Below are 27910 nucleotides of genomic sequence, written 5' to 3'. Positions count from 1 at the left end.
GCACTACTGCCATCTTAGCCTGAATGAGACATCTCTGATTAACCTCGCATAGCCAGACTTACTCATGTCCCTGATTGGCTGTCCCGGCTCTATGCCGTTGTCCCATTGGCCAAAAAGGAAAAAGAGCCAACATTTCTTGACTCTCTGGATTGATTGATTGATTGAAGAATTTATTAGAAGTTTGCAATAGAAAAAAGTACAGTTTCATGACAGTACAAATCACTGGTACAAGGTCAACTAAAAGGAGATCCTAGAAAGCCGAGGCTTATTTCCACAGGAACCACACTTTAAGTATCTCATATAACATTGAAAGACAGACGGATAGAACATAGTACTTTATCTAGGATAATATCAGTTTCAAAAGCATAACATCAAATACAAAAGGCAGAATACAAAGAAAAAGGGGGGGGGAGCATGGGGGCTTAGTCTATTTACAAGTCACGGGTAGCTGCTGTCTGAAGGTGACTTTTCATACCAATTTTGAAGGAGGCTAGGGATTTGCTCTCCTTTAGGGCTTGTGGAAGGGCGTTCCACATGTTGATGGTATAGCAGGAGAACGAGTTAGCGCCTTGTTTAGTGTTAAATCTACGCTGATGATGATTAGTGGAGCTGCCTCTGGTGTTATGATCGTGAACATCCTTGACCTTTAAGAAGTAGTTTGTCAGGTACATGGGAATCTTGGAGGTGTAGTGTATCTTGTACACCAGGCCCATTGCAAGATGCTGTACTCTGTCAGCTACTTTGAGCCACCCCACGCTTTCGTGGTGATGCTCGGTAAGGTGGGTCAGAGGAGGGAGACCAAGCACAACCCTAATTAGTTTGTTTTGGGCTGTTTGGAGCTTTAGCTTTAAGGCAGCTGGGGCGTCGCGATACCAGACAAGGACTCCGTAATCAATGAGGGGCCCAATAAGAGCACCTCCTAGTGTCTTTCGGGATTTAATATTGATTAGTGGGGCAACTCTTTGCAAGAAGCGAATTCGTTGATTGACTTTATTGATTACCTTGGTGGTCATTTTTTCACTGGATAGGTTAGCCTCCAGGATGCAACCCAGGTAGCAGATGTGTTTTTTTCTTTCTATCACAGTGTCACCTACTTTAATTGTGAAGTTCTCAACTAGGCTAAGTTTCTGACTAGATCCAAAGAGGATACATTCAGTTTTGCCTAGGTGAATTGAGAGTCTGTTGTCATTGAGCCAGGTGCAGATCTTGTTAAGTTCACAGTTAAGGGCCTTTTCAACCTGCAAAATGTCTCTGCCTGAGACTAGGAGAGCCGAGTCATCCGCGAACAGAAACAGATTGCAGTCACAAGCAGATGACATGTCGTTTACGTATATTAAGAACAACAGTGGTCCTAGTATACTCCCTTGAGGTACTCCACAGTTTACTGGGAGGGGGGGGGACAGGGTTCCGTTGACTTCCACCATCTGTTCCCTCCCCACCAAGTAAGAGTGCATCCATCTCACTGCTGTGCTATCAAGACCAATAGCTTTGAGTTTTTCGATCAGAATAGAATGATCGACGGTGTCAAATGCCTTCTGGAGGTCCAGCATGACCATGCCACAATATTTGCCATCGTGAATTTCACGTTTGATGTAATCATTCAAATAGATGAGGCATGTATCTGTGGAATGGGACTCTCTGAAGCCAGACTGGAACTCGTAGATCAGTTTATTCTCTTCAAGATATCTAGCCACCTGTTCATAGACAATTTTTTCCATTACCTTAGAGATGGAACTAAGGATTGAGATTGGCCTGTAGTTGCCAGGGTCAAGTTTACTGCCTTTTTTGTGCAGGGGGGTTACCTTGGCTAATTTGAAGTCCTGGGGGACATAACCCTGCTTGATAGATAGATTAATAATATGGGTAATGATTGGGGCAATGGTGGCAGCTGAGTCTATGAGAAATTTGGGGGCAATTTTATCATGGCCAGCGGCCTTGAATTGAGGTAGGGTGCGCAGTTTTTTAAACACTTCATCAGTTGACACCGTGGCAAGTTTAAAGTTGTCTTTGCATACCCCAAGGTTCCTGTAGAATTTCAAGATGTGCCTAACACCAAACAGCCCAGATGGAGCGGGCAGTTTATTGACCAGATTTTTGGCCATGGAGGTGAAGTAGATGTTGAGATTTTTGGCTACATCAAGACTATCCGTGAGGAGGGTTATGGGAGTTTGGATGGATATGTTGCTGGCTATGGATCTGAGTTTAGCACCACAGCCTAGCTGGGTTTTAAATAGCTTCCATAGGTCTCGTGGTTTGTGGATGTTTTCCTCAACTTTCTCATCCAAGTAGTTTTTTTTGGCAGAAAGGATTAAGGAGGTTGTCCGATTTCTCAGTTTATTAGCCTCTAGACTGACTATTTCTAATTGGAACTCTTTGGGAGTTTCCGCCCCGCCCCCTTTCAGTGTTTGTTTACTTTCGGTTTGACAATGCACGTTTATCTTTCTGGATACATGAGAAAAAGAAAAAGAAAAAGCGTCAAACAGAACTGCAGCAACAGCAAACAGGTAAATAAACATTCTTGCACTGTCAGTTGTAATTGGAGCCACGTTGCTGCTTTAGTGGCGATATGCAAGGGCTAGGGTGTTTAGCTGCCTTGCGTGTCACGACTGGACACTTATGTACTGCTGCTGTTATGTAATCTCTCCTCCCTCGCTGTCTGTCGCTGACAGTGCGCTGACAGTGACAGTGCGCTCGCCTCTTTCTCTGTGACCGATGTCTGTGATTTGTTTCTGCTTTTGGTTGTTTTTTGGTTCTGTTTGTTTATCGTTGCTAACTAGCTGCTGTGGGTTCTTGACTTGTTGTGAGGTGTGTGCAGTGATATAAAGTAACTAAGTACATTTACTTAAGTACTGTAGGCTACTTAAGTACAACTTGAGTTATTTGTTGCTGCTTTTACTTCTACTCCACTACATCTCAGATCTAAATATTGTACTTTTACTCAACCTCAAATTCATTTGAAAACCTTAGTAACTTTACTATTCATTATGATGATATTTTTATCATTATGATATTATAAATCATACATAAACTCCTTTAGCCCTATTTATGTTTTGGGGGGGCAGAGGATTTAGTGCTATATGTAAATTTACAAATTATATAGTCTACTATAATATGTTTCAGATATAATATGTTTCCTTGGCATAGCCTACATGCTCATTTTGGGATATTTGTCCAGTCCTTTGTTATGTTAGGCTACTTGATGCTACATTGCATGACAATTCTGCAATTTGGCATATTTATATAAAAAAAAAACAATTAAACCCATTATAAAATTGATTAAAAAACAAAAAAAACATTATTTTTTCGCGGGCGCTCGCTACGCTCGCGGCCGCAGGAAGGCCCCTTGGTTGAATCACGCTTAGGGCCCCCGTGGGCCCAAAAACGGTAATTGACTCCACTGACACAAGTCGCAAAATCCTATTCGCCCTTTTTTTTCCTCATGACACGAGACAAATTTGGAATTAAATTAATTGGGTAACAAATTCACAAGGTCATTCATGAGTGCAATCAATGTTGCCTCGATATTTTTCAGAAAAGGTCACATTCTTTGACATGGTTAAAATAGCCTAACTTCTCAGAGATTCAAATTTGGAATCCAACGTTTTCAAAAGGTGTTTTCTTTGCACCTATATTTATCAAAATGTTCTATGTGTCACCAATCCGTTATCATTTGATTGATCATATTCATATAGGCCTACAGTATAGGGTCATACTTTGTGTGTGTGTTCCTTAAACTGTTTGATTAATTCATTGAATTCCAAAGATATGCTACTCTACTGCTATTTTGTTATTTACATCCAAGTTCAGACTGTGTTTTAAAGATGTTTTAAATTTGAAAAGTTAAATACGCGGATTACCATGATTTCCATTGAAAATGATTTGAATGATTTGAAAATGATTTGAAAAACATGAAAATGATTTCCATTGAAAATGATTTCCATTTATCAGGCTAATTAAGGCCTCCTAGCCTTCTTTGGGGGAATTCAACTTGGAAACTTAAAAGATAATACCGTCATACGTGATTTAAATGAACCAAATCGTAAAACATGATTTAAAAAAAGAAAACAGGAATGTTTAACTGATTCTACCTTTTCTGACAGATCAGTTTATACTTAATATTACGAGCCTAGAGAACTACTCGAATGCATCACACAGAGCCGCCCTCTGGTTATACAAGAATTGGTGACCTGTCAGAATATGTAATATGTAACCCTAGCCCTTACTGTGTGGTCAGCGTCAATCCCACTTTGTTGTCACCTCGTTCTGGTATGTTTCCTCTTCATTTAAGTGAAACCCTGAGCCGCGAAGAGCTGCTACCGCCGCGGCTACCGCTGTAGTACAGCCACTCTTCATAATAGGTCACCAATGTCGACGTAACACCAGTTCAGAAGCCCAGTTTATTATTGTCGACCACGTGATTTGTGTCTGTTGTGCGGCATTCATTCTGACTGCTACAACCACTGATGTTTGGTTTGTGTGTGGTTGTAACCTGTCATACAATACAATTACTAATATTTAATATCACAGTTGTCATATGACATATGAAATATCCTTGCTTGCAGAAAGCACTTTAACGGATAACCCTGCGCTGCAAAACTGAGGACTTTCTTTCCAGTGGATTAATGTGACGGGTCCCTCCCACTGCTCCCAGGCTCCCCTGACCCAGACCAGAGCCTCTCTGCTCGGCTAGGCTGCCTGGCTGGGACCGGGGAGGAGGCTGTCTGTCTGTGGAGGAGAGGAGGAGGAGGAGAACCGCGGTGTTTCCATAGCGATCATCGCATCGGATCGTTAACGTTCACACCCCGGGGCCCGGCTCAGCTCCGATCAGCTGTCCGGCTGGTGTGCGTGCATGCAGCAGAATGGCTCCGACCAACCACCGGCCAACAACAACGGCGACCCCCGCCACCGCCACCAACACCCACCGCCACCGCCACCATCGTCACCCCCGTCCCACTCGTTCAACATCCCCGGCGGCCCGCTGCTGTTGGCCGGCTCCTCCACCACGTCGCGGGTGAGGCGGTTCGTGCAGGAGAGGCAGCGGACGCTGCCGCTGCCCAGGGTGATGGTGGTGTTCTCCAGCGACCACAGCGAGAGCAGCACCACCAACACCACCAAGCCCGGGGCGGGCGATCATGCCGCCGCCGCCGCCATGGCGAGCTCGGATTCTGGGGAGGAGGATTTCAGAAAGCCACCGCTGGCCATCGCCCCGGGCTCCCCATGCAGCCCCTGCTCCTCCCAGGCTGCCAACATGAGCCTGGGCAAGGCGCTGCGCTCCACCTTCAGTGCATCACAGGAGGTATTTATCATTACCCTTACAGTAAGTAGCAGGGCAGGGGGCCTGCTCTCTCTCTCTGTGTGTGTGTGTGTGTGTGTGTGTGTGTGTGTGTGTGTGTGTGTGTGTGTGTGTGTGTGTGTGTGTTATTGCTACTGTTACTGCTAGCATACAGTACAGTCACAGAGGAAGGCTCCTTTTAGGTGGAGCATGCAGGGCTCATATGGGTTGACGTGTCCCCATTCCTTTAGTGTTCTGTTCCTGGATGAATGACTCCTACTTGACTCTCTGTGACACATTTTGCACACGATGGACCTGCAGTGATGTTGTTCTGTACACTACACAACCATGACAGATGACTGCTGTTAGGATACATGTTTCATTGTTGAGATGGCACTCATTATATTCACTACTGATTCACTGTGTGTCTGTATAGGCTATGTATGTATGTATGTATGTATGTATGTATGTATGTATGTATGTATGTATGTCCATATAGCCTACCCACTGTGGTAGGCTGGGTAACACACACACACACACACACACACACACACACACACACACACACACACACACTGGGTACATATCCATCCATCCATCCATCTTCAACCGCTTATCCGGAATCGGGTCACGGGGGTAACAGTTCCAACTGAGACTTCCAGATTTCCTATCCTGCGCAACTTCCTCCACTCCCTCTGGGAGTATACTGAGGCGTTCCCAGGCCAGTCTGGAGATATACTCCTTCCATCTGGTCTTAGGTCTGCCACGGGGTCTCCTCCCAGTGGGACGTGCATCGAGGACCTTCCTAGGAAGGCGCTCGGGGGGGCATCCGTACTAGATGCCCGAACCACCTAAGCTGACTCCTTTCCAAGTGAAGGAGCAGCGGTTCTACTCCAAGTCTCTCTCGGGTGATTGAACTTCTCACCCTATCTCTAAGGGAGATACCAGCCACCCCTCTGAGAAAACTCATTTCGGCCACTTGTACCCGAGACCTTATACTTTCGGTCATGACCCACACTTCATGACCATAGGTGAGAGTGGGAACGAAGATTGCTCGAAAGACAGAGAGCTTTGCCTTACGGCTCAACTCTTTTTTTCTTCACAGCGATTCAGAGCCTGCAAAACCGCTCCTGCTGCTTGGGTACATACAGTCAGGTATATCAGCCTCATATCCAGTGTCAGTCCGTATACATGCACATAATATTAATTCATAGACGATATAGCATATGTTGTTCATTACTTGTGTACTTGTAGGGTAGGCTAACACCTATTTATTAATTAATCAGACTTTAAGTCTACTTTTACTTTAATCTGTCTCGACTCTCACTTACTGTAATAGCCTACTTATTCTGTGTTTCACGAATCACGCATCAAAGATTGATCTTCAATCTATCGATCTATCAACCATCTACGCAATGCATCTACTGTATTGCATGCATCTATGCATCTATCCAATGAGTTGGTGGGTGCTATCCTGCCACCATTGGTGTGTGAACGTGGGAAGTGAGGACGCTGGCGTTGACTGTTCGCCGCTTCACTTCCCAGTGTATGAATGAATGGACCATTGTAAAGCGCTTTGAGCACTTGGAAAAGCGCTATAAAAAATGCAATCCATTGAAAATGCAATGTCCATTATGAGACAAAACAATCATCTTTCATTGACTGTCCACCTCTATACCTCCAGACACTTTTTTTTAAACAATATGTTTATTTATTTTATTTTTATTTTTTTTAAAGACACACAAAACCACATATACAATACAATAAAAGACCACAATCAAAATTCAGATAATATACAAAAAAAACACAAAAAAAAAACCACCTGACATCAACACGACACATAAGATTATAAAATAACTATGATACAAAGAGCACATACAACACATCAACATCCAGACTCCTATGCCACAAGGCCAGACAAACGACCGTAGAGAGAAAAAGAAAAAGCAGCTACCCTACTCCCGGTTCCTCCATCAAATAGGAAAGATCATTTCCCTTAACTAGTTGAATAAAATTCCCCCATATTTTCTCAAATAGCTCTTGTTTCTCCAGACACTTTTTACAGTATATGCAACAGATTGATCAATGATATTACACACACAGGTATTCCCCAGTCGTATATTGTCTCTCACATGGCAGTGCTCTGTAGCCACTAGCTGCTGGATCATGTCTACCCGTTAAGTGTCAGCTCTCATAATGTTGAAGCCAAGCTGATGGCTCCCCATATGGCCTGTCAGTGTCAACAGTGTTGGGCTTGCAGGCGGATAATCCTCCTGTTCTCTCTTTAACCACTTATACCCTGTATGGTTGACCGGAGTTCCTCAGGGCTCTATAGTAGTGTATTTTCTGTCTTCTTGTGGGGAAAGCTTTTTAGTCTACTTGCCAGCCCATAGAGCCCCATTGTGAACCCGGACATATTGAGTACAATAAGGTTTTATGTTATAAATGTTGAGTATGGGTCCCCAGCATGTAGAAACTGCCGGATGCTAACTTGCATATGTTGAGCAATTTTCATAATTTGCATAATTCGATTTATTTAGCATAATCCCCCATAATAATGGATAATATGTCAAAAACTGATTGGCCGATTTGAACAATATTGGAGTGGTTTTGGGGGTTATTGAGGATGCTGAATCCATTTTCTAAATTAAAAATGGCCGTTTTAAACCGGAAATGGCCTTATACCAACTTAAAGTGGGGTGATTTCGATACTTTTTTATGTTGTATATGGCCATTTCCGGTTTAAAACGGCCATTTTGAATTTAGAAAATGTCAGAAATGGATTCAGCATTCTCAATAACCCCCAAAACCACTCCAATATTGTTCAAATCAGCCAATCAGTTTTTGACATATTATCCATTATTATGGGGGATTATGCTAAATAAATCGAATTATGCAAATTATGAAAATTGCTCAACATATGCAAGTTAGCATCCGGCAGTTTCTAAATGCTGGGAACCCATACTCAACATTTCTAACATAAAACCTTATTGTACTCAATATGCCAGGGTTCAGATTCTGGTAAGTGGACTATTTGCTGAAGATTTCCGATCGACAAGATCTGCTATTTTCCTCCGAAAGCTTTCCTCACAATGAGGACGCTGGGGTTTAAGTGGTTGAGCTGACAGTAGGCTATTATGTCGCCCAGCATTTAGAAAATCCAAGCTGTGCTTCTTGAATGATGCGATCCACACTTTCAATTAACGCCTTTAAAAGTGAATCTGTCAGTCAGCCAGTTTCAGTCAATTATCACCACATAAACTTTTGGAGTATACTGCACTACAGAAAAGTGGAAATCTTGTATATTTTTGATGATGCATGTGTAAAGTATATGTATACAGACACAGACACCAGTTGTTAAGTGAGATATGTTTGAATTAATATGTCCACAAACACCAACAAAAGTGGACTAAATCTTGCTGTTTCCTTGTCACAAGATTACATTTTTAATCTTTGCCATAGAATAAGCCATCTTTATTATGGTTATGCATTGCAGGAAAGAAGAGATCCTGTAATTTGCGATGATAATAAATAATGTATATAAATTATATGTAACAGGAAAACCATTTTAGCATTGACCATGCTTACAATCAATTTATAATTCTCATTGAACATGCTTACAATGAATTTATAATCTAGATATACGACTGTGTCACCGTCTAAACCGCTCTCTTAATAACTTACGCCCTATACACTTATACTCAATGAGAAATACGGTACTTAGTATACTATCAGAGAGAAGAGCTTATCTGCAGGCTCACAAGACATCACATCGCGACAAACCTGTAGGTCACCTATTTTCGCAATTCATGAAAATCTGTTTTTAAAAAAAAAGAAGGAAAGAAAGAGGGACGGCCAGGCTTAATGTGATTAATCTCGTGTTATCTTACAATTTCCAGCATCCTGAATACACCAAGAGTAAATTAATTATCGTACCCCTCGTTTTCTCCAGAGTGTGACCCACTTCCCTCTCCCTCTGACCCCGTGCAGTTCCCAGAGGTGATTCCTCTCAACGTGGGGGGAACGTACTTCACCACCCGCCTGTCCACGCTGCGGCGCTACGAGGACACCATGCTGGCCGCCATGTTCAGCGGGCGACATCACATCCCACGGGACGCCGAGGGACGCTTCTTCATTGACCGGGACGGGGCGTACTTCGGGTGAGCAATTCACCCTTTGGCAGCCTTCTGATTGGTCCCTGACTGACCGACCAGCAGGCTCTTTCTGCCTTGTCCCGCCGGGTGTTGAATTTGCTAAAACATCATTTTTGGAGAAATACAAATATTAAAAAAAATGCCCAGTCACTATACTGCACCTGAGAGGCTCCTTTTAACTGAAACCAAGTTTAAAATGAGAATTGAATACACAACATGCTTGCTTAATTTGTGGAGGAACAAGGGGGAACATGTTCCCCCACTTCTTTGATTGGATCCGGCACATATGTCCGGTGGATCTGGCACCTATTTGATTGGATCTGGGACCTTCCCTGTCATCCTTCCAAATAGAGACCTTTTTGGCTGCAGCATTTTACTTTACTTTATAGTTTCACGTTTTTGTAAAATTTCTTATAGTTTTTCTGATGTGGTGCTTCATAGGTGACAGTGACACACACAACAGACAAGCTATATACACACATACATGGCGTCAGAATTTTGTTAACAATAAAAATATATCCATATATCAAAAATATATATTTTTTTAATATACCAGTTATTCAGATTAATCATTCCAAATTGACAGATATAAAACCCGGCACCTATTCATTGACAAATTAAGCACTGAATACACAAAATAACAATAAGAAGCAACTGAATTTCAATGGAAGTGGATGGAGAGAAAGGACTTTTGTCCCATCAAGACACAACAACCAATGGGTGTGAAGAGGGGCGGCGGGACAACGGGCAGGACTTGACAAAGGATGAATTATTACCTTATTACTGTACTTGCGCCAGCTAAGCACGCAAGTACTGTGTTCGGTGGATCTGTGCCCCCCCCCCCCCGTGCATCTGTGTTTACGTCAACCAATGGGAAAACCCTTGAAAAAACAGGGTGACGTCTAGGGCTGTCACGATATGACATTTTACATGACGATTAATTGTCACTCAAATAATTGGCGATTAACGATTTAATTGTGTTTTTATCGTTGATAATTACATTTCTGTTTGTCTTTTAGGCTTTGAAGTTGTACATGGCAGATATGACACATAACCTAAATATACAAAGAAATTACTGACATATTTGACAACTTACTACTTAAAAAATTACTTTGATAGTGGAAATAGCCGATCTACAAGCTCACAACGCGTCGCGATGCGATGCGTTGTGAGCTTGTAGATCTGCTATTTCCACTATTTTTGACTCTTTTTTTTTTTAATACATGAACGTTTTTCAACATGGAAACGATTATGAAGATTATGAAAAATAATAGACGATTATGTAATAATTGTGACAGCCCTAGTGAATCACCAACAACAAGTGCGACCTGATATAAATAACAAGGGGCAAGTTGGCACCTCGGCAGAGTGCCCACTTGCCCACCCACATACATACAGATAGCACCGAACAGCGCCGATTGCAGTACTTGCTGGTGCACAAGTAGGCCATATATGGCCAGGAGTGCAACAAGGCACAAGTCGGCATCTCGACAGAGTGCAGTCTAGTTGTATGTGCATTTGGCCATTTATCTTCTATATATCCTGATTCTGAACATGAACGTATACTGGACATTATGCTATGTTGCTGTGGCGTTTGAGGCATATCCATTTTCTTGTATGTTATATTCTAAATAAGTACACCACAATGAAGCCAAGAGGAATTTTTCTGCATGGGTACAATAAGCTTTCTATTATTGCGTTATTGATTCAGATGCTGTAGCTATTGAACTGCATATCCATTTTGCCAGTATTATATTGCCTTTGCAAGTCACGCAGGCCTCATACAGTATGCCAGGGTTCCCCAATAAGCGGCCCGTGGGCCATTTGCGGCCCGCAGGGGGCTACTGTCTGGCCCCCACCAACCCCAGTAATAATGGTGGTATAAGAGCAGCAACAACACTAGTATATCGTCGTTGTCGGGTGGAAACCTTGTATCTCCAAATGTGTATGTTCTTTCGCAAAGTAAAGCCCTGCTTCATCATACAAGGCCGTCGCACAAAAGTAGTGAAAACAGCAGATCTTGCTTAAAACAATAAATGCAAAACAAATGGTGTTGGACATACAAGATTTTCACCCGACAACGACGATATCTGAACTGTCGCTGGAGTAGCGGGAACGCCACCGTCGCCCCCTGCAATGTTGTGGCCTTCGGCTTGGTACCCTAGACATGATTCGGCCCTTGGGGAAAACTAATTGGGGAACCCAAGTAGTAGTATGCCAACGGTGTGTATATGGTTTCCCTTTCAAAGTGACATCCTGAACTTCCTGCGTGAAGGCGAGCTGCCCCACAGGGACCGGGTGAGGGCGGTGCACAGGGAGGCTCAGTACTACGCCATGGGAGCCCTGCTGGACCGCCTGGAGGACCGCCAGCCGCTCACCGGAGAGAAGGTGCGGCAGGCCTTCCTGGACCTGCTACCCTACTACAAAGGTGTGACACTAGTTTAACTCTTGATTGAGTAGTGGGAGAAATATGTGAAAAAGGTGTTCACTTCCAGCAGAAAGCGTGAAAATCTGCACCTAGGGGTATTTTTGTGCGCTGAATTAAAAAATTGACGGTCCCAAGCACTTTTCTCAAATTCACTTTTCTCTAATTCACTTACCATACAGGGAAAAAAGACCCCCCAAAATCTTCTTTAAATAGCATGTGAGGGGTCTATCTAGGGGGTTTTCATGATTCTGAATCCATTCCAAGCATTTGTTTTGCACAAAAAACATTCCTTGGACAAGAAATGGACCCCACAAAACTATGGTTTAGTGATGAGTCATCACTTTTCACAGTTGTGTAGGGTCCATTTTTAGCCCAAGGAATGTTTTTCGTGCAAAACAAATGCTTGCAATGGATTCAGAATCATGAAAACCCCCTAGATAGACCCCTCACATGCTATTTAAACCACAGAAGAAGTCATAGGGTATTAAACCCCCCCACTATATGATTTATGTGTGTGTGTGTGTGTGTGTGTGTATCGGAATAATACTTTGGCAAAATGTTTCTTCATAAATGAACACTTGTGATTTTGCTTGTACGTTTACATCCTGATGACTGCTGGGGTTGCACCCAAATTCACAACCAATGCAGTGCGTGCATTTCATAGTGGTCTATATCTGAAGAGATATTCAGATATTCATCGTGTCTTATAATCTCGTAAGGAATGGGTCTTTTTGGCAAGACACGAAAATAAAAATGCATTCATTCATTCATTCATTCAGAAAGTCTTCGAGGCCTTTCGTACTGAATGTCTCTGCACTGGGGCAGAACATCTGCTTATCATCCAGACATTCATTATAGGAACCTAAAATACATTTTATACTCTTGTGTTTTGAATGGTCTTTCATAAATTATTTGTTTTTTATCCGAGTGCCACACACACTATGATTTTCCTATTACTACAGTAAAAAGACATTTGTCATTTTCTGTTTCCATTTTAAGTTCCAGGTTGGCATTTCCTCCATACGTGTTAGCTGAGTTTAGGATTTGTTGTCAGTAATATAAGACCGATGTGCTGAATATGTGCTGCAAGCAACCACTGATATTGTGTAATGACACCCCATTAAAATACCATTTAACAAAACCTGCTACTGCGAGATAAAAATGAAAATGTAATCGACAATAATTGTTACAATGAGTGATGAAATACTATTTCATAATCGTGAGTTCACCATTACACCATTCACTATCTCATTTGTATTTGTAATAACTAAGTTCACTTTATGGAATGGAATCCAAAGAAATCTAGTCTGGTTGGCAGAGATTGGAAGGATAAGTAGGTGCCCGCCCTGCCGGAGGTCGTAAATCTATTATTTAATGCTTTAACTAATGAAAAATAGCTGATATACAAGCTCACAGCGCGGCACAGAGTGCTGCGCTGTGAGATTGTAGATCGGCTATTTTTGAAAAAAGTCGTGAAAATATGGACAAATCTTTGAAAAGATGCATTTTTCAAGCAAACATAACTCAACTTTGGCTTCTGGGGGTCCCTGGAACTAAATATTTTGAGATGGGGATCCATTGCCAAAAACATATACCCGTATTTTCCGGACTATAAGGCGCACTTAAAAGCCTTTAATTTTTTCAAAAAACTACAGTGCGCCTTATAGTCCAGTGCGCCTTATATATGGATCATTCATTGACATTGACATTCCCTTTAGCACAGCTCCATCTGTTGGACGCATAACGCAACGGTATCGTCTATTTTGTGCGCCTTATAGTCAGGTGCGCGCGCCTTATATATGAAAACAGTTTGAAAATAGACCATTCATTGACAGTGCGCCTTATAGTCAGGTGCGCCTTATAGTCCAGAAAATACTGTAATTTTGGGGGTCCTTGACATGAAAAGGTTTGAGCACCACTGACATAGAAACATAGGTTTAAAAAAGAAAAAAGGATTTAGGAGAATCAGGTCCAAATATTCAAAGACTTGCACAAATGTTCACGATTTAAAAAAAATAGCAGATCTACAAGCTCACAGCTGTGAGCTTGTAGATCTGCTATTTTTTAATAGTTAAAGCATAAAATAAAGCGCACCGGTCTAAATGGCGTAAGACTTTCTTTGTGATCTCCTGAATCGATATAAAAACGTGACGACTTTTCCCCCCCCAGACAATCTGGAGCGCATCGTGGAGATCGCCAAGCTGCGGGCCATGCAGCGCAAGGCGCGCTTCGCCAAGCTGAAGATCTGCGTGTACAAGGAGGAGATGCCCATCACGCCGTACGAGCGGCCGCTCTTCAACTCGCTGCGCTTCGAGCGCAGCGACAGTGAGGCCAAGCTCTTCGAGCACCACTGCGAGGTGGACGTGTCCTTCGGGCCGTGGGAGGCGGTGGCCGACGTCTACGACCTGCTGCACTGCATCGTCAGCGACCTGGCCGAGCGCGGCATCACCGCCGACCAGCAGTGCATCGGCGTCTGCGACAAGCACCTCATCAACCACTACTACTGCAAGAGGCCCATCTACGAGTTTAAGATCACCTGGTGGTGAGAACGTGGAGGTGGGGGGAGGACGCATACTCCTTCCGACTTCGGAAAGGCTCTCCCGAACTGTAGTTCAGGAGAGAGAGAGAGCCGGGACATCGTGGAGGTGCACGGGTTCAGAGGAAAGGTTCTGGGATCGCCCCCTTGTCCGAAGCTCGGAATGACGACAGTTGGTAGTTATATATCGCCTCCCTTTCCAAAGAAAAGATGGGAGGTTGGAAGGAGTATTGACCGCGCTGTATGTTCACCTTTACGGACACCGGGTGGGGGGAGGGGTGGACCACCAAACACTATGAATGTCATGAATGGGTGCTTTTGTCTTCGTCCCAACCTGCGTTGATGTGGATGGCTGATCGCCCCCATTACAAGAACTGACGACAAAGAGATAACGGAAGAAATTGCAGAAAGATTGCAGAAAGGATCTTCTAATCTAGGACATGGTTTCTGTGTTCAGGGACCACTACTAGGTGTCCAAATGGACCCTTACAGGTCTGTAACTCTGAGTGTGTACAAACGGTACAAGACTTGGGGGGTCCCAGAGCAGGAACATAGTTTTAAACAGGGCTTTGTGGATTGAAGGGGCTTTTCAGACGCCTCCCTTGGTCTCACTTTGGCTCCTTGCGGGAATGGATGTGTTTTTGCACAGTTTGCACAATTTACTATTTTAGGCATTTAGCTGATGCCCTTAACCGGAGCGACTTAACAAAATGCAAGGTAAACAACACATACATCACAAAAAAACATGCAGTAATCCTGGTCTCTATACCGCCTCCCCCTGGCCAGCCGGGGCGCCTGATGGAGGGGAAAGGAACTGGGGTGTATAACGTGTTCCTTCCACGCGCTACTGTACGTCCAGCCGGGGAAACTCCACCCCTTTCAGGTGAAAAGAAGCAACTTGGACTCCTCATGCATAGAAGGAAGCATGAGGTCAGTCCGTTGCTCTCCCCAGGTTGACAGAGGGAGTGTAGCGCCCAGGATTACATTAGATAATTGGCAAAGGGTGAAAAACGGGTTACAAAATCGTGGGATACATTTTTTAATGAATAAATGCAGAGAGACTTTGTAGTGCCTCAGTAAACCAGGATCACGAGTAAACTAAAAGAACCTAGCATCTGTTAGCAAACAATATACAATGGAAATAATAATAATCTGTACATTGAAACTATAGGCTAGCAGGTAAACAATGAACCTAGCATCTGTCTTAAAGGAGTAGTTCACCCCCAAAATGACTTTTCTTCTATTGATTAGTCACGCCATGGAGACTAGAGTTCAATAATATTTTTAGTTTTTTTTTCGCATTCCTAAGACAAAAATGTGATAACAATACATTTACCCCCATTCGTTCCGGAATCCGGAATCAATGGGGGTAAATTTACTCTAATCAATTTTTTGTCTTAGGAATGTGACAAAAACCAAAACATATTATTGAACTCTACTCTCCATGGCGTGACTAATCAATAGAAAAAAAAAGTCATTTTGGGGGTGAACTACTCCTTTAATAATGTGTTATCAACATTATTACTATGTGGTTAAGAAAACCGAGCCTTAGAAACAAAAATCGAACCTCTGTTCGAAGTGGAGCTGTGTGTGTGTGTGTGTGTGTGTGTGTGTGTGTGTGTGTGTGTGTGTGTGTGTGTGTGTGTGTGTGTGTGTGTGTGTGTGTGTGTGTGTGTGTGTGTGTGTGTGTGTGTGTGTGTGTGTGTGTGCAACAGCGCCCCTCCCTTAACATGTGTGGTCAGAAAAGGTTACTGCAGGCTACAGACAGACACGGAGACACGGAGACAGACAGACCCACACACACGGCCACGTATAGGGAGCTTGTGTTCCACACAGCTCCAAAAAACGAGAACAAATGACCATGGGTCTGCAACTCTGCATGCATGGTCGCCATAACGAGGTCATACTGTGCTACCGGCTGTGGTGCGCGAATGGGACAGTTTTACAGGAGTGCACCCGCTTATCGCTCCTCCGGCCCGCGCCTCCCTACCTGCCCCGCTCGCCTCTCATGCAGTGTTGTTTTTGACAGCAAAGTTTGATATCGTTTTTGTCATAGTCTTTTGAATAAAAATGTCATTTAGTTTTAGTCGTAATTTTAGTCACCTGAAAAGTATTCGTTTTAGTCAAATTTTAGTCGACTAAATATCATTCGATTTTATGCGACTAAATCTACAGTTGATTTAGGCAACTGAAATGTATTTTGGCAGGCCTTGAAGGCATCGTAATGACTGATTTTACGCTTGGTTGTGTGCTGAAAATAGCAGATCTACAAGCTCACAACACATTGTGAGCTTGTAGATCGGCTATTTTCAGCACGCAACAGCTGAGAGCAACCGAACATAAAATGACTCTTCTCCTCTTGTCCCTCCCTAATGTTTTAGTCTAGTTTTTATTTTGTTGACGAAATTGTCAATATATTTACTCTTAGTTTTAGTCATCACAGCTTAGTTTTTATTTAGTTTATATTTAGTTTTCGGCAGTGAAAAAAAAAACGCAGTCGACAAACATTTCTCGTCATAGTTTCGACGAAATCAACACTGTTCTCATGGAAGATGAATTTCAAGGCACGCGTGAAAAGCCCTCAATGGTGCATCACTGGAAATGAATGAATGTCCTTGAAATGAACAAATCTTCTGAACTAACCCTACACTGCAAAACGGCGTTCCCATTTGTACACCATCAGAGTTACAGACCCGCAAGGGTCCGTTCGGGCCCCTGGGGGTCCCCGGACCTGACCTTGGGAACCGGTTCGCCTGTAGGCTCCGTCATTTCTTTTGTAAAAAATCTCTTGAGAATCTTATCGTGCTGCTACTGTAATATTTTAATGAATGAGCAAGTTGAAGGTTTTGTAGGCCGGTCGTTTTGTGTCATTTGCTTTCAGTTTTCCTGTTGGCATCAGTGATCGATCATGTATGCTGTTAGCTACGCGTTGTGAGCCTGGAGATCTGCACATTTAACTTCTTTCAAAAACGAGGAATGTTTTTGAAAATTGCGAATAACAGCAGATCTGCAAGCTCTCCTTACACCTCCAACCATAAGCTTCTATTCGTCTGTCCAAGGATTGTTAGGATTTAAGGGTAAGTTCATATTTTAATTCTTTATGTCCCATCCTGTTGGTAGGCTATCTGTGATATGAGAGGACGCCTTAAAATTCAACCGTGATTCAGTGTAGCCAGGGCTGTCTGAATTTATATTATATATATAATACAGTATATGTAAATAACTCTTTTGGTTCTGATGCGGTCCTTTTTCTGACATCTATCCTTCACATAGGTTAACTAAAATTAGATTATGATCAATATACCACCGATTCATCTTCTTAATAGCCTAAGTTATACCAATAGAGCCAGCTTCATAAACAATACACGGTTATAAGATGGCCTCAATTAATCGCCTCAAACCTTGTATATCCTTGTTTTCCTTTTTAGTTTCTTTTCTCATAAATGTCCTACTTCGTCATACAAGAATATCACATACAATTAGCTAAAATGGCCGATCTACGGCTAGGGCTCCACCAAAAAGACGGCGTCGTGCCGGCGTCGGATAGCGTCAAAAAATGAACCGGGCGAATTTGGTCGTCCGACGTCGGCAGTGGAGCACCTTCATTAATTAAAACGCGACGCTGGTGAGCTTGATGTAGATAAGCTATTTTCTCTACTTTTGAAACATTTTGAAAGGTAATCTGAGGGTTTTTCTAAATATGAACCGTATTAACAAGAGCCTGGATCCATTGGATCACGGGTTCTTTTCTCCATGTCCTGAAAAGTTTTGTAATAACAAAAGTTATAACCAATGGTGGATATGACACAATAAAGTCCAGGACTTCTTTCCACTTCTTACAAGCAATACAAGGTTTTCACCCGACGGGGATAAAGTGTAACTTCAGCTCCAACGAAAGTATAAACACCAAACCGCCCATATTAACCCATTCAGAACGGGTACACTATATTGTGTATCATTATTTTATGCTTTAACTATTGAAAAATAGCAGATATACAAGCTTACAGCGCGGCACCGAGTGCCGTGCTGTGAGCTTGTAGATCTGCTATTTTTGAAAAATCGTGAAAATTTGAATTTTGACCCGATTCTATAAGTGTCTTTTGAATCCTTCTAAGATTTTTTTGAAAAACCCTATGTTTCTATGTCGGCAATCTGGCCAGCCATCGTCAAAGAAAAGGTCCTTTTCACTTAACTGGAGTTCAGTTAGTCTGTTCTTGAGAGACTACTATGTCAGTGGTGCTCAAACCTTTTCATGTGAAGGACCCTCAAAATGATATTTATTTGGCCACGGACCCCCATCTCAAAATATTTAGTTCCAGGGACCCCCCAGGAGCAAAATTTTAGTTACTTGAGACGTTCGCTTTAAAGATACATATATTCAAAGATTTTCACACATTTTCACGACTTTTCAAAAATAGCAGATCTACAAGCTCGCAGCGCGGCACTTGGTGCCGCGCTGTGAGCTTGTATATCTGCTATTTTTCACTGGTTAAAGCATTCAATAATTCTAGGCCCCAAATGGATTAATGACGCGAGTCTGGCTGAGATAAGGATCTTACTTTGTGTTTAAATATTGGAGCTGTTGGGTGGTAGGGTGACATTCCTCTTCTGCTAACACCACATATGGTACCATTTCCCAATCGTGAGCTGTTAATGCAAGCACTAGTGGCAAACGATTTCATACCGGTCTCAAAAGCAGGAATGTGGCTTCTGAAAGATGACAAAATCTGGTACTGAGAGCTTCCAAATGAGACGTCAAGTTCATAATGTTATATGCTAGTATCTTAGTTCTAATATACTTTATTACATGTAGTCATTTGGAAACCTTTCTATAGTATAAAATACATATACTAAAGAATCAGCTGTACACTACAGTTAGTAAAGTAACCCTGGATTTACACATACAAAGTTGTGTGCCATGTTGCACACTGAAAACAGCCAATGTACAGGCATACAAAGACATAACGCTGCCACACGTTGCAGTGTTATGCTTTTATGTTTTCATTGCACGAAATCAATGCACAACTAAGTATGAATCAACCTCTCTCCTAGACTCTTTACTGACACCACAGAGAAAGACGTATGGCTTACAAGATGTCTTACATTTTGCAATGTTTTACATTAAGCAAAATCCATGTTTTTGTTCCAAGTTTCTGTATACATCCAAATGGATATATTTTGTGGAATAGGCGTCTTGTCAGTGCACGTTGTGGTGTAACTGGTACATACTGTCCATTTACAGCCCCTGACACTTTTTATTTATTTAAACTTTATTTAACCAGTAAAATCACATTGAGACACAGTCTCTTTTACAAGTGGGAACTGGCCAAGAGGCACTGAAATTACACAATATTTGCTACACATACAATACAACAAACAAACAACAAAATAGGACATCCATGATACACCAAGTACCTAAGATAACTCCAAAGGGATACACTTTACACCGTATAAAAAAGCCAATGTACTCATACATGAAATAGAACTTCCCACAATGTACAGCCTGCACACAGAAAGCCAGTGCAATAGTTTAATAGTGTATGTATCTGAGGTGATCCTTTAGTTTAGAACAGGGGTCTTCAACAGGGGGTCCGGGACCCCTAGGGGGTCCTCAGAGTTACTACAGGGGGTCCTCCAAAACTGAGTGATAGAACCTTTTTTCCCCTTTTCTATATTAAACACTTGAACCCTAGTGTCCATATTCTGAGAACTTTAGCCGAAAATAGCCGATCTACAAGCTCACAACGCCTCGCAGCGTGAGGCGTTGTGAGCTTGTAGATCTGCTATTTTTTTTTTTTTGTAAAGAGCTTTAGTGTAGAGGGGAAAAAGAGCAGACTAAGTACATAGTGAAAGGTCAAGTTTATTAAGTATTGACAGTTCAAGTGGTTAAATATCTGAAAACACAAATTAACACGAATCCAAAATACACTGATGATTGTGCTGTCAAACGATGAAACTATTTGGAATCTATGAACAGGTTCTGCTTCATCTCTCTCTCAGCTAAGGGGTCCTTGGCATGAAAACGTTGAAGACCCCTGGTTTAGAATCTTCTCAGAGGAATTAGCGCAGCCAATTTGAGTCTGGTCTGTATATCATTTCCAAGACCAGGGACCAAAGAAAGAGAGACATCTCTTACCTCCCTCAGATACTTCACAACTTAGCCTCGTATTTGATCTGAGGTTTAAACCATTCCTAACCCATTTAAATCTGGAGGAAATATAAGAGGGGAGATCACCCAGCATAGCTTTATAAAGTTGTACCAGTGTTGCAACGTGCACGATGTCAAAGAAGACCAGTCGACTGCAGCGTACAATGTGCATGGTGGGTCCTGAAAGGAGAGTTGGTTATGAATCTCAATGCAGCGTGGCACAGGGGATCTGATTTGGCCAACGTGGGGCCTTTGTTTGCATTTGTTTAACTTGAGAACAGAATCCTATTATCCATATGAAATTGTGTTCCCCAATCCAAAACACATTTACTTATGTGGTTTTAGACACAACAATCCAACCCACTGTACTCAAATCATAGTAATATTAATATGTTTGATTGTGTCAGAATATCCAGGACATGAAAAAGATTGTATTTGACCAACTCTCGTTACTGCGTCACAATTCTTGCTTGTCGCAGAAGTGTATTGCATTCATCTCCAAAATGAATTTGGTCTGTTTTTCTTATGATGTCAACCATTCTCTTGTACTGTTGACATCTTCTCATTATTGAGATGTCTTCTCGGTATTGTCATTATTATTAATGATTTGAAGGACTCTCAGGCACACTTTAAGATAGTCTAATAGTTTAAGTAACGCTCTGGCTTTATTTGACGCTAACCCAAAGCCAGCTTGAAAGCATATTGGACGGTTATTTTGTATCTGATCATCTGTATTGGATAATTTGTTCCTAAAGGGATAACATGACAGCTAAGTCAGCTAGTCTTTTTCACTCTGTACTACCCTAATTAATGTAATTCATTTAAATTTGTGCAAAGTCCAAGTTAATGACTTTTTATCTGTTCAAATCAAGAAAGGTGGTGGCTATTGCCTTGCCTTCTGCCAACATACTACTTGTTGGTCTTATTTGTACAGCAATTGAAAGGGATTTAGGATGTACTGCCTTATCACCAGATTACTGATCTTGTGGTGCTATGGTAGATTCTTTGACCAATTAAGCCCTAGTATATACAGTACTTTGTCTTATAAAAAAAAGGTGAAAATAGCCAATCTACAAGCTTGTAGCTCGAACTATGTTTGCAAATCTCTTTTTTTTGGGTAAATCTTTCTGAAAACATAGGATAGAAAGAGAGGACAAATGCCTATAAGTATAATGACACATCATAATGACACAAAGCTCAATCACAATCGGTGATTTGTGATGTTTGCAGTGATTATGGCACTCTTCAATCATTTATTTTCCATTTTAGAAGTCCTATAGAGTAAACGGTGGATATCAGCATATACTGTACAAATCAACATGGCTATTACATTATTTACTGTTCAAAATGTCTGATTATTTGATGTCTATTTTAAGTGCATTAATGACAAAATGTTATGACGCTTCTAACTGGAACATTTTTGTGAGCTATTGTTGTCTGGTACATTGGCATGAGTGTTGGATGCAAACAGGTTTCTTTGTACAAACTCTGCAAACGGATGCAATGGCGCCCTCCGGTGGATGTGATGCACAGAGAAAATATATCGGAGATTATTACAGTAAAAGCTCAGGTTGCCATGAGAAAAAGATGTCAGAAAGAGTCTAGATCAGTGGTTCCCAAACCTTATAGCTCAAGACCCAAAAGAGAAATTAGACTTTTCCCCGGACTAGTGAAAATAGCTGACCCATAAGCCCTTTGTGGATCTGCTATTTCTACTAGGCTATTACTTCTTTCTTATTTTTCTTTCTTTTAATTTATGGAAATTTGATGAAGTTTGATTTTATTGTATTTTATTCATGAAATAGGCTACGTTTGAAAAATGTTGGAATTGTTTTTAATTGATGAGAAATTGTGACTTTTTTCTGTTTAAATTTTTGTTTTCAATGTTTTGAAATCTTTTCTTTTTCTATGTAGGAAAAGTTAAATAGGGGATATCTACTGTACTTGGGACCCATAAAAATGTGTCAGCGACCCAAACATGGGTCTTGACCCACTGTTTGGGAAACAGTGGGGAGATCTAGATCTAGATCTCGACAATAACTCGAGAACCCCTGATTTCTTCTTTGAAGGTAAACGCAGCACTCTTCCAAAACCTTCTTATGGTACCGTAGCAAACAGCTGCACTCACACCATGTCATAAATAAATCTGTGTTTCATGGAAATCTGTTAAGTCCAGGTTAAGTGCCTTCTCACTATGGCACTGCAGTTTTCAAATTACTAGTAGCCTACTGTAATTCACAAATTATTTGCATTCCATAATATTATTTTTACGTATGTCCACCCTCCCCCAACCTTCATTTGACAATGGAGAGCCCAAAATACACAATTACAATACAATGCATTTTGTTTTCCTTTTTTTAATGATTGATAAGTGACTGGTGAAAATGTCCAATGAGTTAGCTGGTACAATCACTGTAGTGTAAGGTGTCCGTCCCCTTTTTTAAAAGCTATAGTTGGGTCTACTTTAGTTGTTTTGCAGGTATCATTAATTTAACAACCCTTATGGATATTATGTTTATTTATGGCTCTCTTCATTCCCTTCACTGTCAGATCCTGAGCGCGAGTGTTTACTCGGAAAGTGTACAAAATGTAACCAAATGGACCAAATGTAGCCCCTCTATTGTGAAATGGCTTAAAGTACAAAACACAAAACAATGGAAATTGCGTTTTTGGACAATAACGGAATGTCCAACACAGGGACGTCAGGTTCAAAGTGTTGAATTGGAACAGTAATCGTATTTAGAATTTGTATTATCCATCTGTTTCCGCGACAATTTACTGTAGCATTATCTGTGGGACACTTCCGGAGAACAGCAGATATACAAGCTAACGTTGCGTCGCAGATGCAACCGTTGTGAGCGTGTAGATCACACTCGGCTGTGGCGCCGGAATCTGCCGCACACCTTCTGCGCAATGCACGATGGGACGTTGGAAAGTTGTGGATATAATGGCGTGAATCAAAACGGCATCCCGGTTCCAGCAATGGAACAAGGGGGGAGTGCTTGTTTTCGGTGGAGATGACGGAGGCGCGCCAGGCGTTATTATATAAACACAATCTGATCTAGCTATATATAGGCTATTTATTATAATCACTAATTCACTAATCACTAATTCAAGTGTCTTTAATTATAATTAAAGTAAAAATAGTCAAATAACAAACAAGGACAAATTGTTCTGCCCACAACCTTATCAAACCAAAATGCCTTGAAACTACTGTAAATATTTAGGCCTAATGGCCTATTATAACTATGATAATGGTTCTTAACTTCTTGTAAGTCCCAATTATTAAGTATAATACTTGACCTTATAAATATAGAATGTTTATGATTATTTCTTGTGTTATATGTTATGAAACATCGCATGTAGGCCTATTATATTACCTATAACCTATACACGAGTGAGCTCTCGACAACTCCGCACGGTCCAGGCAAATACAACGGAGTGCTCCCTACCTCCGGTTCAGCCAATCACAAGCTTCCAATGTTGGAACCGGGATGCTGTTTTGATACACGCGATATAATGTATTTTCTTTCTAATTGGCCCTGGCCCCCACTTTGAAAACCACATGTTATTACGTTTGTACACACTCTAAAGAGTAGAATGAACTCTCAGGTGAATGCCATCATTGTGCATCATTGCATTCAGCGCTGGCTGTAGCCGCCGGTGGCACAAGAAAGTGAAAAGGTTTGTCGCTTCAGCAGTGTGTCCCACTATTCAGTCTATACCAGATGGCTCTTGTGTTGACATGATATTGCATTATTATGTTGTAATGCTCTGCTATATTGTGCAAATAGTAAGTTATGTATATTTTATGGATTTTTATAACAAAGTAAAATACAGTTTGCCTAATTCTGTATAACAATGTCTCTGTTGTCATTTATTTCCCTAGCTCCTTTCAGAACCTCTCACTCCGCTGCTCTGCAGCTCCGAGATTAGGTTCCTCCCCGTTGTATGCCAGAATCGACCTGCTGGGTGGACGATCCGCCGTTAGCGATCACTTCTTACCTTTGGTGAACATGCTATCCAAAAAGTGAAGGTTTTCTGCTGATCTATAATCGTTTTACTTCTTTAACGTGGAAGAAAAATCGAATCAACGTGTTGAAATAAAGAGTTTATATGGCTCATTTTGTCAGCCGGTTCTGCTTTTTGAGCGATATAAACTCTTTTTATTTCAACACGTTGTTTTGATTTTCTTCCACGTTAAAGAAGTAAAACGATTATAGATCTTCACTTTTTGGATAGCATGTTCACCAAAGGTAAGAAGTGATCGCTAACGGCGGATCGTCCACCCAGCAGGTCGATTCTGGCATACGACGGGGCATGCGCTCATCTCGGAGCTGCAGAGCAGCGGAGTGAGAGGTTCTGAAAGGAGCTATTATTTCCCCTGGTGGATGAAGGTTCAAGGAACTCGATTCCTTCAAAACTAGATCGAGCACATTTGGCATTCAGTCTTCCAAAAATGATTTAGCTGCACTTAGAATGTATCATCAGGCATCTGAGTCTTGGGTTGATAAATAGCATCAGAGAGAGCTTGGTATTGGTAAGCAATGTTATTACAGATCTGGTATGCATTAATATTGCAGATAGACTTTACACAGTACAATTAACTTGATCTAGGCCAGTTCTCAACCTTTTCAGGCCACGACCCCCCCAAAATAATCATATTATGACGAGCACTCAGAGTTGAGGCATTACATTTTGTATAACACGGTTCTATTGTGAAAATAGCCCATCTACATGCTAATGACATCAGGGATCTCCATATATGGGCATAAAAGGGACAAGGACTGACAGAGATCTCCATATTATGGCGATTACCGGTAGTGAATTCATTTTCCCCATTTGAATGTGGAAGATTCAAATGCTAAGACGGAATTCATTTGCAACCGTGACTCGTATCACAGCAATGGATTTTGGATCAGGCAGAACCCTTGCCCAAATATGAAGGCATACGTCATAGATGGCTGACGTCATAGATTTGTGGGTTTACGGCATACCTGCACAAATCAGTGTTGTTAGGCAACAGTTTGTTGTGTCTGACATCAGACCTGGGATTTGTCTGTGTAGCAGAATACATTATCAGACAGACACATTTGGTTTGTTTATCTCTCATAGACCCATGAGAACAGTCGGCGAGACGACAGCGATTAGGCAACAGACAACAAATAAACATAGCTATAGCTCCCTGACATCGCACATTATGGTCTAATAGTCTAAACTGTCTCTACGACGATTGAATTACAGCCGAAAGCACTTGCCGTAAATGTCGATAAAGATTAACCACCCTTTTCCAACATGTTGGTTTCTGCTCTGTCCTCCTTGAGTCGCCGTGGTGTTTTGGCGCTCCGCTCCCCCATCACGCTAGTGGCGGTTCGGTATGCCCAAACAGCAGCAGCAGCTCCAACACCACAGCCCAGAGTAAAAGAATTCCAGGTGTACCGCTGGGACCCCGACACTCCGGGGGTCAAGCCCCGTATGCTGACCTATGAGATCGACCTCAACGACTGTGGGCCTATGGTTCTCGACGCTCTCATCAAGATCAAGAACGAGATGGACTCCACGCTGACCTTCCGCCGCTCCTGTCGAGAAGGCATTTGTGGTTCTTGTGCGATGAACATCGGCGGGAGCAACACGCTGGCCTGTCTGGACAAGATCGACACCAACCTCGACAAGCCGGCTAAGATACGGCCCCTGCCACACATGTACGTGATCAAGGATCTGGTGCCTGACATGAATAACTTCTATGCCCAGTACAAGCACATCGAGCCCTATCTGAAGAGGAAAGATGAGACGAGAGAAGGGAAGGAGCAATACCTGCAAACCGTAGAGGACAGGAACAAACTGGACGGCCTGTACGAATGCATTCTCTGCGCCTGCTGCTCCACAAGTTGCCCCAGCTACTGGTGGAACGACGACAAATACCTGGGGCCGGCCGTTCTAATGCAGGCCTACCGATGGATGGTTGACTCGCGAGATGAGTTCACAGACGAGCGCTTGTCCCAGCTGGAGGACAGTTTCCAACTCTACCGCTGTCACACCATCATGAACTGCACTCAGTCCTGCCCCAAGGGCCTGAACCCAGGGGAGGCCATATCAGAGATCAAGAAGATGATGCCCGGTAATACTGTGAGGAGAAACCGGCAGCAGTGGTTCTCAAACCGGGATCGGGGGACACCTATGGGTGGTTGAGGGGAACGCAAGAACACTGGCCTCGGGTCAAACCAGTGACCTCGGAATGGTCGCCACCAGGTATCTTAATAAACTGCTGGGGGAACTGGACAACAGGGGCATTGCTGACTAATGGACCCCATGGACAGTCATTTGGGATTCAATATAAGTAGGAAAATCAGCCTAGAAGTGATTTAGGGCGGAGTTGTCCTTTAACCTCAGTAAAACTATGCCTAACCCTAAACTCATTCCTAACATTATATACTTGACTACGCGCAAATAATACAAGAACAGCTGGGAGTTAGCGGTGCGTGAACAAAATGGTCCTGCGTTCAGTGCCATATCTGTTTTCCCATTGCTATTTATATCAGGTCACAATTGTTGATTGGCTAAGGCCAGGGGCGTCACAAGGGGTAGGAAAGTGGGACTGAGTTACTGGGGCCCAAGGTGGAGGGGCCCTAATAACTTTATCTATTGAAAAATAGCAGATATACAAGCTCACAGCGCTGCACTTGCGAGCTTGTAGATCTGCTATTTTTGAAAAGTTGTGAAAATGTGTGAAAATCTTTGAATAATATGTATTTTTTAAGCGAACATTTTTAACTCAAATTTAGCTTCTGGGGGTCCCTGGAACTAAATATTTTGAGATCGGGGTCCGTGGCCAAATACATATCATCTTGGGGGTCCTTGACATAGGTTTCTTGCACACATTTTCACGATTTTTCAAAAATAGCAGATCTACAAGCTCGCAGCGCGGCACTCGGTGCCACGCTGTGAGCTTGTATATCTGCTATTTTTCAATAGTTAACATTCATGGGGGGCCCGCAGTGAATCCTTGTACCCAGGGCCCAGAATTTGGTGTGACGCCCCTGGCTAAGGCTTCTCTGCTGGCACACAAGTAGGCCATACATGGACACGAGTGGCACCTCGACAGAGAGCAGTTTAGTTCCATTTGCATGGTTGTGAGGTCTTAGAATTCTGCAACAAAGTTGCATATGTATGGGTCCGTGTTTCAGCCATTTGAATTTTAACAGTAAAAGTGTGTGTCAGGGTCATAAATACAACTTCTGTAGATATTTATTGAATTAATTGATTATTTCTTTACTGTGTAGGCCTATACTGTTTGTGCTATATACTGCTCAAAGAATTTAAGGGACAAAATGTTCCCTTAATTCTTTGAGCAGTACTATAATATAGGCTGCTA

At 42.2% G+C, this 27910-nt stretch overlaps 1 protein-coding gene and 1 pseudogene across 2 annotated transcripts; both read left to right on the top strand.

Annotated features, from left to right (window-relative positions):
- Nucleotides 1-4849: 4849 nt before the first annotated feature.
- kctd7 (potassium channel tetramerization domain containing 7) lies at nucleotides 4850-14400 on the top strand (the record flags this gene model as incomplete). Its single annotated transcript, XM_080749515.1, has 4 exons — nucleotides 4850-5296; nucleotides 9263-9432; nucleotides 11676-11854; nucleotides 14024-14400. The coding sequence occupies 4 exons, from the start codon at nucleotides 4850-4852 to the stop codon at nucleotides 14398-14400; spliced, it is 1173 nt and encodes a 390-aa protein (XP_080605641.1).
- Nucleotides 14401-25833: 11433 nt separating this feature from the next.
- On the top strand, nucleotides 25834-27730 carry LOC308304887 (succinate dehydrogenase [ubiquinone] iron-sulfur subunit, mitochondrial-like; annotated as a pseudogene). The gene is made up of 2 exons: nucleotides 25834-26787; nucleotides 27723-27730. The product of its transcript is annotated as a succinate dehydrogenase [ubiquinone] iron-sulfur subunit, mitochondrial-like (transcript).
- Nucleotides 27731-27910: the final 180 nt, after the last annotated feature.

The sequence above is a fragment of the Nannobrachium achirus genome (assembly GCF_963921795.1).
Source record: "Nannobrachium achirus genome assembly, chromosome: 19".
In the NCBI taxonomy this organism is placed as follows: domain Eukaryota; kingdom Metazoa; phylum Chordata; class Actinopteri; order Myctophiformes; family Myctophidae; genus Nannobrachium; species Nannobrachium achirus.
This window is presented reverse-complemented; position numbering and strand designations above follow the sequence as displayed.